Source organism: Gymnodraco acuticeps, unplaced genomic scaffold, assembly GCF_902827175.1.
Source record: "Gymnodraco acuticeps unplaced genomic scaffold, fGymAcu1.1, whole genome shotgun sequence".
Classification (NCBI taxonomy): domain Eukaryota; kingdom Metazoa; phylum Chordata; class Actinopteri; order Perciformes; family Bathydraconidae; genus Gymnodraco; species Gymnodraco acuticeps.
In genome coordinates, this window is record NW_022991948.1 from 9,036 (window position 1) to 19,251 (window position 10,216).

General features: G+C 47.2%; 1 protein-coding gene across 2 annotated transcripts; it reads right to left on the reverse strand.

Moving 5' to 3' along the window:
* Positions 1-425: 425 nt before the first annotated feature.
* LOC117535935 lies at positions 426-8,278 on the reverse strand. Of its 2 annotated transcripts, none has more exons than XM_034200606.1 (7): positions 8,173-8,278; positions 3,606-3,923; positions 3,343-3,411; positions 3,055-3,180; positions 2,298-2,384; positions 2,188-2,216; positions 426-856 (listed from the first exon to the last, which is right to left on the reverse strand). In XM_034200606.1, exons 1-7 carry the CDS (start codon positions 8,231-8,233, stop codon positions 794-796), a joined length of 753 nt encoding a protein of 250 aa, XP_034056497.1. In that variant the 5' UTR covers positions 8,234-8,278; the 3' UTR covers positions 426-793. The 2 variants fall into 2 exon arrangements, with proteins under 2 accessions (XP_034056497.1, XP_034056496.1); XM_034200605.1 differs by having other exon boundaries at positions 3,343-3,429.
* Positions 8,279-10,216: the final 1,938 nt, after the last annotated feature.

Sequence of the window (10,216 nt, forward strand, 5' to 3'; positions counted from 1 at the left end):
ACATTATCAACCTATGAATCAATCGATTCAGCCGCGTTTTTTCTTTCTCGTTTTATGCCATTGAACACGTCTTTTGATCAGATTGACAGCTACGGTGAGACGATCTCCCGTAAAAGCTCCGTAAAAGGTACGTGTTGTGATGTCTGTGTTTGGTTCCCCTGTTGCGAGATCGGATCGCTTAGATACTATACTTAAATAATCTGTGGAGTCTCAGCTTTAATCGGATATATTGTATGTGCAGTTTCGATAAATAATAAGGATATCTTTATTTTGAATTCTGTGCTAAAGTGCGTTAGCATTTTTTTTTTTAAATGAATAAAACCGCACGTCCCTGCGGTGTGAATACCGCGCATGCGCATACCGCGGTTATCGCCATGACACGGTATATCGTTCAGCCCTATATTCCGCTGAAGTATACGCTGTGACCTGTGACTGTGTGTGTGTGTGTTTATATATACAGTCTATGGCTGTGACGTAATATCTCTTCTTTTTTTCGAGGGAAGGGGGGTCAGAGGGCCTAGGTATAAAAGTCACGGCTCGCCACTGGTATAACTATGTATGGGAATGTGAGAGCATACTTAAAGGACGTTAAATCAGAAATGAATGAATATAATAAGCTGTGTTTCCTATCATATGGAGGTGAGTTTCTGAAGGGCCTCTCGTGGGGCTCAGGTGTTCTCAGTCATCAGAAATGTTCCAATGATCTCATGGTTCTCCTGTTTTCTCCTGTAACATATGAGGAGGTGATGTTTGACAGCAGTGGACTCTGAGGGGAGTTGATGTTGTTGATCAGTCACACAGAGGCAGAAGCCCCTCCATCGTTTACATAGTCTGCCTCATCTTCTTCATTCTGCTCCTGTCAACATGGAACATAGACATGGTAAAAACACAGAGCAGAGCTGGAAAGTAACTTGGTACATTTACTCTCTGCACATAAGTACATATTTTAAAAACTTTACTTGAGTATTTTCACTCGTCACGATCTGCCTCCAAATCTGAGGCCATGGTTCTCAGCAGGAAACCGATGGACTGTCCACTCCAAGTAGGGAATGAGTCCTTACCCCAAGTGAAGGAGTTCAAGTATCTCGGGGTCTTGTTCTCGAGTGAGGGAACAATGGAGCGTGAGATGGGCCGGAGAATCGGAGCAGCGGGAGCGGTACTGCAGTCGCTTTACCGCACCGTTGTGACGAAAAGGGAGTTGAGCCAGAAGGCAAAGCTCTCTGTCTACCGGGCCATTTTCCTTCCTACCCTCACCTATGGTCATGAAGGATGGGTCATGACCGAAAGAACGAGATTGCGGATACAAGCGGCCGAAATGGGTTTTCTCCACAGGGTGGCTGGTGTCTCCCTTAGGGATAAGGTGAGAAGTTCAGTCATCCGGGAGGGACTCAGAGTTGAACCGCTCCTCCTTCGCGTCGAAAGGAGTAAGTTGAGGTGGTTCGGGCACCTAGTAAGGATGCCACCTAGTAAGGATGCCACCTGGGCGCGTGTTCCAGGCACGTCCAGCTGGGAAGAGACCAAGGCGTAGACCTAGGACCAGGTGGAGGGATTATATCTCTTCGCTGGCCTAGGAGCGCCTTGGGATCCCCCAGTCAGAGCCGGTTGATGTGGCCAGGGAAAAGAAAGTTTGGGGCTCTCTGCTGGAACTGCTACCCCCGAGACCCGACCACGGATAAGCGGGAGAAGATGGATGGACGATCTGTCTTTGTTTTCCTGTTTTATTTTTATTTTCTACAACATATCACTAGATCGACAGGAAAACTGTGTGGGGCTTTCGGCAACAGTTCTACATTGGTTTGAATCCTACTTAAAGGACAGGTAACAACACATTTGAGTTGACTAATATGACATGTGGGGTTCCTCAGGGCTCTGTCTTGGGGCATCTTCTCTTTAACATCTACAGGCTACCACTGGCTGCATTTAATTGAATTGTAAGCATTATAAAGAGCTGTTGATTAAACTATATGGTCACTTTGAAGCCTCCTTATTGAGCATTTATTTCATTTTGTTGCTGTTTTCTGTTATTTTGGTTAATGAACTGTTTAGCTTTTCTGAGATCATTTAATTTGGATACATAAATATTCTAAATTCATCTTGTGTTGCATCTTCTTCTGCCTGTCATATATCCATTGTTAAAATTGAATAGCAAATAATACACACACTTAATTATGCAATGTTCAAACTCACCATGTTTTCTTCCGTCTGTGCTTTGCTCCCTGAAAAAAGGACAAAACAAGTTGATATTAGATTTCACCTTTATTTCTATATTTTTTATTTCATCTGTGAAAATCTCTCACCTTTAGTTCTTGTCCATATGTTGACTGTAACCACGGTGATGATGAGAGCCGCTAAACCCACAGACACGATGATGAGCCTCAAGCGACCTGGAAAAGAGAAGTTAGAAGAGTTGGTACCACTTTACAATAAGACTACCCTTACAAAGGATTCATGAAGGGTTTATAATTAGGTTATGAATTAGGTTGTAAACACTTTATTAATCATTAAGAACCATTTATAAACCAGTTCTAACATAGTTTTCATACATCAACACAGGCTCACTATTTGGCAAGATGACTAAGCCTTATATTGGCTACCTAGCAAGAATATACTCTGTGAGCAACAGATACCAAGGATGCTGGCTGATGAAGGAGACGAAGTAAGCTAGGTAGCCAATATAAGGCTTAGCAGTACAGATAAATGTGGGCTCACTATTTGGCAAGCAACCGGTCACAGTTGCCCTGTTCATCTCATGTCTTATGAAAGCTTATTAATGATTAATAAAGTGTTCACAACCTAATTAATAAATGAATTACAAACTATTCGTAAACCCTTTATAAGAGTAGTCTTATTGTAAAGTGGTACCGAAGAGTTAAATATAGTCAGAGGTTTTTATCTCTTTATCTCTCAAATCTGAATGAACAAAATGTCTCTTGGCTGTTTAATGCTTGCTCGTCACCTTCACACAGGGACACATAGAGAACATACAGATACACACACAACTTATTTATAATCTACACAGTTCTGCTTTTTTATCTACATAACATCAGTCTCTACCTTTATTGTTGTCCTCTTGTTCTGTTTGATTGTTGTCAGATGCAGTGTTGGTCGTCTCTCCGGCTGCTCTCATGTTCACTGTTGTCCATGTTGTTGACTTTGTAGTCACCTTCCCTGCATCCTCACCTTAATGAATAAAATAACAACATGCTGGACAGTTATAAAAACAAATGTAATCATCTCACATCACGACAACAGCTCATCATGTTCTCACCTGAGGACTGCAGAGAAACAGCTGAGGTTCTGTGACCATCAGACACTTCACAAGTAAATCACTTTAAACCTTACCTGAGTTAATGTTGTTTTTAGCTGCTGTTGTTGTTGTTGTTGTTGCCGTTGCTGTTTTTTTGTCCTCACCTAAACAGATCAACAAAACTTAAACTATTCAATTTTAAACGTCCATAAAATAAACATGATTGAGATGGAGATATTGTGAGAGAAAAGACAACCACAATATGTACCAACATGTAAATGTACTTCATCACTGAAATCATCATAATGAATGTTTCAGTTTAGAGACAGTTTGAAAACATCATGATGTAAATACTCACTGGTAACAACAGACAGAAGAAACACAGAGTCTTGACCTTCTTGTTTTCCTGATCTGAACTGTCTGCAGGTGTAAAGACCAGCATCCTCCTCTGTGACCTTCTTTATAACCAGAGAACAATTCTCTGTAACTCTCAGTCTGTCTGATTTAGCTTTGGCTCCTTTGTGAATCTGCCCTTTTTCAAACAGCGTCACTGAAACTCTTGTATCAGTGAAGAACCAGCTAGTACTCTTACACTCATCCTGATCATGTATCACATTGTCACAAGGCAAAGTGACTTCAACTCCAGCTCTGATGGAGAAATCTTTCACATCTGCAGCTGTTGGGGGAAAAAGCAGAAAGAAATATAGACGTCATAAATGCTGACAGAATAATGTATATAAAAAGGTAAGAGTTAGAGTTCTGGTTGATCTGTTTAATGAATCATTTAACGACACATTCAAACCAGAGTTAATTACAGATCCACATCACTAACTGAAGTGTTCATAGTGAGTGTGACGATCACTTTCAAGAATATTGCTATGTGGGTTTTAGTGAGCAAGAGTTCACTAAAGTCACCACGTTACAAACACAACTCATCACTCTCAGTTAAAGGAACAGCACGTAGTAAAGTACCGTTAGTGATATTAGAGCTGTTTATTTCATGTAAATGGTAAATGGACTGTATTTATAAAGCGCTTTATCAAGTCTTTCACCCCCTCAAAGCGCTTTACATACATTAGAGACAGAAAGGGACAGATAGAGACAAAGACAGAGTGGGACAGAGAGGGAAAAAGAGAAGACAGAGAGGGACAGAGAGAGACAGAAAGAGACAGAAAGAGAGAGACACAGATAGAGACAGAGAGAGACGGAGAGGGACAGAAAGAGACAGAAAGAGAGAGACGGAGAGGGACAGAAAGAGACAGAAAGAGAGAGAGGGACAGAAAGAGACAGAAGGACAGAGAGGAGACAAAGACAGAAAGAGACAGAAGGACAGAGAGGAGAGAGAGAGAGACAGAGACAGAGACAGAGAGAGAGAGAGCGAGAGAGAGAGAGAGAGAGAGAGACCGAGAGGGACAAACAGGGACAGAGAGAGACGGAGAGGGACAAACAGGGACAGAGAGGGACAGACAGACAGGGACATAGAGAGAGACAAAGACAGAGAGGGACATAGAGGGACAAAGAGAGACAGAGGGAGACAAAGAGGGACAGAGAGAGACAAAGAGGGACAGAAAGGGACAGAGAGAGACAAAGAGAGACAGAGAGAGACAGAGAGACAGAGAGAGACAGAGAGACAAAGAGGGACAGAGAGAGACAAAGAGAGACAGAGAGGGACAGAGAGGGACAGAGAGAGACAGAGAGAGACAGAGAGAGACAAAGAGAGACAAAGAGGGACAGAGAGAGACAGGGGGAGAGAGACAGAGAGAGACAAAGACAGAGAGGGACAGACAGAGAGAGACAAAGAGGGACAGAGAGAGACAGAGAGAGACAGAGAGAGACAGAGAGAGACAGAGAGGGACAGAGAGAGACAGAGAGAGACAGAGAGGGACAGAGAGAGACAGAGAGAGACAGAGAGACAGAGAGGGACAGAGAGAGACAGAGAGAGACAGAGAGGGACAGAGAGAGACAGAGAGAGACAGAGAGAGACAGAGAGGGACAGAGAGAGACAGACAAAGAGGGACAGAGAGAGACATAGAGGGACAGAGAGAGACATACTGTTACGGTGTGCAGGAAGCAGGACCCAAATGCAGATTTAAGTGACAAAATAATTCCTTTATTTCAAGGCTACAATATTCAGAGACAGAACACTCACCGCAGTTCACTCACAACACAAGACAAACCGACACTGAACACAGGAAGAGACAAGACTAAATACAGGAAGGGGTAATCACAAGACGAGACACAGCCGGGCAGGGGAGGAGAAACACAAGGGCCACAGGTGAAAACAATCAGACAACTAGACACACCAGGGAAACTAACGACGGGAGGAAAAACACAGGAAGAAGGACCAGACAATATACAAGGATGAAAATACCCATAACCAGACATACAAAACTACAACACAGACAGATCCTAACAGTACCCCCCCCTCAAGGGACGGATCCCAGACGTCCCAAAACAAAACCACAAAAAGTCCAAAACCACAAGCAGGTTGTGCGGAGGGGGTCCGGAGGAGGGACGCACCACCAGGCCACCAGGGCGGGCGGAGGGGGACCGGAGGAGGGACACAAAACTAGGGCCAACAGGGTGGGTGGAGGGGGTCTGGAGGACGGGCTTGGGCTGACAGCCCAGGGGCAAGGCAGAGCTTGAGGTGGGGTTATGGAGGGGCGAATGCAGTGGCAGGAAGAGTCAGGGGGCCGGGCCCGAGGGCGAAGACCGCGGCACTCAGGGGGCCGGGCTCGAAGGGCGAAGACCGCGGCTCTCAGGGGGCCGGGCTCGAGGGCGAAGACCGCGGCTCTCAGGAGGCTGGGCTCGAGGGCGAAGACCGCGGCTCTCAGGGGGCCGGGCTCGAGGGTGAAGACCGCGGCTCTCAGGAGGCCGGGCAGAACCCGGTGTCGGCCGGACAGGAACCGGCGCTGGTGGGACAGGCCTCGGCAGGATCCCCTACGGAAGAGGACCAGGATTGGCAGGACCCCCGGCAGGAGAGCAGTCGGCGGAACCCCCAACAGGACAGGACACAGGGCTGGCAGGACCCCCGGCAGAAGGGCAGTCGGTGGGACCCCCAACGGGACAGCACACAGGGCTGGCAGGACCCCCGGCAGGAGAGTAGTTCGCGGGACCTCCAACGGGACTGGACATGGAGCCGGAAGGACCCCCAGCGGAACCTCCATCGGCACAGGACATGGGATTGGCAGGACCCCCGGCAGGAGAGCAGACGGCGGGACCCCCAACGGGACAGGACATGGGATTGGCAGGACCCCCGGCAGGAGAGTAGACGGCGGGACCTCCAACGAGACAGACATGGAGTTGGCAGGACCCCCAGCGGAACCTCCAACGGACAAGGACATTGGGTAGGGACTTGAGACGTGACTCAAGTAGGGACTCGAGAGGAGACTCGAGAGGAGACTCGAGAGGGGAACCAAGGGGGAACTCGAGAGGGGAACCAAGGGGGAACTCGAGAGGGGACTCGAGAGGAGACTCCAGAGGGGAACTAGAGAGGGGACTCCAGAGGGGACTAGAGGAGAGACTAGAGGAGGGACTAGAGGAGGGACTAGAGGGGGGACTGGAGAGGGTACTCCAGAGGGGACTAGAGGAGAGACTAGAGGAGGGACTAGAGGAGGAACTAGAGAAGGGAACTCGAGAGGGGAACTAGAGAGGGGACTCGAGAGGGGAACTAGAGAGGGGAACTAGAGAGGGGACTCGAGGAGGGACTAGAGGAGGGACTAAAGGAGGAACTAGAGGAGGGACTAGAGGAGGGAACTCGAGAGGGAACTCGAGAGGGGACTGGAGAGGGGACTCCAGAGGGGACTAGAGGAGAGACTAGAGGAGGGGCTAGAGGAGGGACTAGAGAAGGGACTCGAGAGGGGACTCGAGGGGGAACTGGAGGGGACTGTGGCAGCTGGGGCCGGGACCATGGCTGCTCGGGCCAGAACTGGGGCTGAAACCATGGCTGCTGGGGACTGTACTAGGTCTGGAACCATGGCCGGAAATATGGCTGTATGATCCAGTTCTGAAGCCGGAAACATGGCTGTATGGGCCGGCTCTGGAGCCGGAATTGAAGCCAGAATCATGGCTGTAAGGTCCGGTTCTGAAGCCGGAAACATGGCTGTAAGGTCCGGTTCTGGAGCCGGAAACATGGCTGTAAGAGAGAGACAGAGAGGGAGAGAGAGACAAAGACAGAGAGGGACAGAGACAGACAAAGAGGGACAGAGAGAGACAGAGGGACAGAGAGGGAGAGAGACAGACAGGGACATAGAGAGAGAGAGAGAGAGAGAGAGAGAGAGAGAGAGAGAGAGAGAGAGAGAGAGAGAGAGAGAGAGAGAAAGAGAAAGAGAGAGAGAGAGAGAAAGAGGGACATAGAGGAGACAGAGAGGGACATAGAGGAGACAGAGAGGGACATAGAGGAGACAGAGGGACAGAGAGAGACCGAGAGGGACAGAAAGAGACAGAGAGAGACAGAGAGGGACAGACGTGCATGTCTATATGTCTATATATGGCATGACATTGGTTCACAGCTGAGGGTGTGATTAAACAGGAAGCGGTAGAGTCTTTTGACCGTGTTCTTTTAGTTCTTTTTTGATACGGAGAACTTTGAGTTACTTTGAAGCGAGGAAGTTTGTCTTCATGTTTGAATGTCTCCTGGAGCAAAGAATAAACCTGATGTGATTCAACGCTACAACGATCTCTCTAAAGTTAGTTAGGAAGCAAAGAGAGGCGCGGCATAGCCCACACCCTGATAGAGGAACGTGGATATTAAATGTAGAAACGGATTCAAACGCCACGACAGAAGGTATCTTTCACACACCGTTCCCCATTGGGAGCGACTTGGGGTTCAGCATCTCGCCCGAGGATACATCGATTTCAATGAGAGACGCCCTCACTAGCTTTCATTAACAGTCGTCAACAGTGTGTGTTCTCTGCATCCTCACCTGTAAAGTGGAGCAGCAGCATCAGGAATGAAGACATCACGATCCTTCTGAATTCAGACATCGTGCTTCTGTCTCGGTCTCTGGCTCTCGACTGTCAGAGTCTCTCACCGGCTGCTTCTTTACCGATGATAACAGCAGATAAGCGACAGAAGAGGGGAAGTTGAATGTGGGAAGATGTTTTCTGGTTCCTCATTTCACCTCCAGTGTTTTTCTTCTGAGAACTGAAGGAGAAGTGTTTCGATGAGAATGAGGTTAACACCTGCAGCTCTGAAGGTATGACACCATATAGAAAACCTCAGGCACGTATTCAGCTGAGCGTCAGAGGAATAATTCAGGCCGATATGAGACGGATCAGTTTGAGCTGACATCCAGTCACTGTGGAGGACCGAGCCAAACTTACATTGAGACACAATCTGGATGTATATTTTAAGATGACTGATTCCCAGGCCCTGTGTGGCCCGAGTGCAGTATATGGAAAAGATCTGCCACTGTTTCCATCTTTGCTGAATCTGTTTATCTTATTGAAAAATACAGCATGCACTTGTCAGAGCAGCGGTGTCAAACTCAAAGCCCGGGGGCCAAATTCGGCCCGCGACTATATTTGATGTGTCCCCGCAAGAGCTTGCAAAGAATATAATATGTTTATTATTCGGTTGAATGTCGCATGTTGTCCATAAACTACATGTCCCACAATGCATCTCATTTTGTGACGTGCATTTATTAATAAAGTATCTCAACATACAACCCGACTTCAGTTCAGAGCATCCAAACTACTGTATTAATATCACATTGTCTGATAACCTGTAGACGGGAAACTCCGAGGGCATTCTTGAATTCCTCCCACGCGATATTGTTCCATTCACAGTTCAGGAGGTTTCCCTCGTAGAACAGACAGTCCACGGTGAGGAAAACCTTCTCATCGTTCACGACTCTTCTGCTGCTGATCACAACTTGGTGGGGATTGAAGGTGTGATGCATCACCACCTGAATAGTTGGTTTACTACCTGTGCAGCAGAAAGAAAACCCCAAAACATGGCAATAAACCTGATTCTGATTCTGATGCTCCAAAGCTAATCAGTGACCATAACGATCTAAAGGAGCTGGTGCTAATCATGTGTGAGTTTATCATGATATGAAAACCCTAATTGTTATACCTTGAGATAAGGAAGATATTTAGCCTTGGGAGTCCCAGATACAAATAAGGGGTCCAATAATAACATGTTCAAACACAAAGAGGTCGTTTTCATACCATGAAGTTAGCTAATCATTGACCGAGACATTTCCTACCTGGGATGTTGTTCAGTGCCGCCAGGGCCGTCCCTCCCTACAGGCCGATCACGCAGACTGCGTGGGGCCGCAACTGAGCCGAAAATGCAGCGCACCTATGCGCTTATGCGGCGCAATTAGTGTGGCGCGGCACGGTTTCGCCACTGCGAGGCTCCACTAGCACTCCCGTCCGTCCGTCTGTCCGTCCGTCCGTCGACTCCCGCGAAACAGAGGGCCTCATCATATATATTTGTGTGGGGCCTCATGTTGGCCAGGGTCGGCCCTGGAAACATGTTCATCCACAATGAGACACATGTACTGTAGTGGACATGTCCACTCTATCCTGATATGTTTAAACCAAATGCTTCTCATTTGGTTAGATGTGCTGTTTTCCTCTATCTACTCTACTTCAAGGCCACAGAGCTGTTTTGGCTACTGGGTTGAGACTCACACAAAGTCACACGAGAACTTCTACAGCTCAAGGCCAGGTGTCTAATAACAATGTGACCGTGTGAAGACAGATTTCTTACCTTCTCATCATTTCTGTTATATAAGCTTTGCTGCCATATTGAACTGCGCACACTCGCGCAGACATATTTTATACTCTGTGAGACCTGTGTCTATATTTTATTGTATCCAATGTTTGTTTGAGGCCTCGAATAAACATCACCAGAAAGACAACTCTGTCTGATTCACCATTTATTTGTTTTAATCACTCTGACTTGTACTCTACAGTATTGGGGTTTTTGGATTTCCATAACAGTACACAGACACTGTG

What these genes read in the sequence shown, in the direction of transcription:
- LOC117535935 (XM_034200605.1), bottom strand. Translation starts at nt 8,233, where the DNA reads ATGTCTGAATTCAGAAGGATCGTGATGTCTTCATTCCTGATGCTGCTG. An exon ending in CATATGGACAAGAACTAAAG is followed by an intron (nt 2,217 to 2,297) that starts GTGAGAGATTTT and finishes TCCTTTTTTCAG; the next exon opens with GGAGCAAAGCACAGACGGAA. An exon ending in CACAGACGGAAGAAAACATG is followed by an intron (nt 857 to 2,187) that starts GTGAGTTTGAAC and finishes CCATGTTGACAG; the next exon opens with GAGCAGAATGAAGAAGATGA.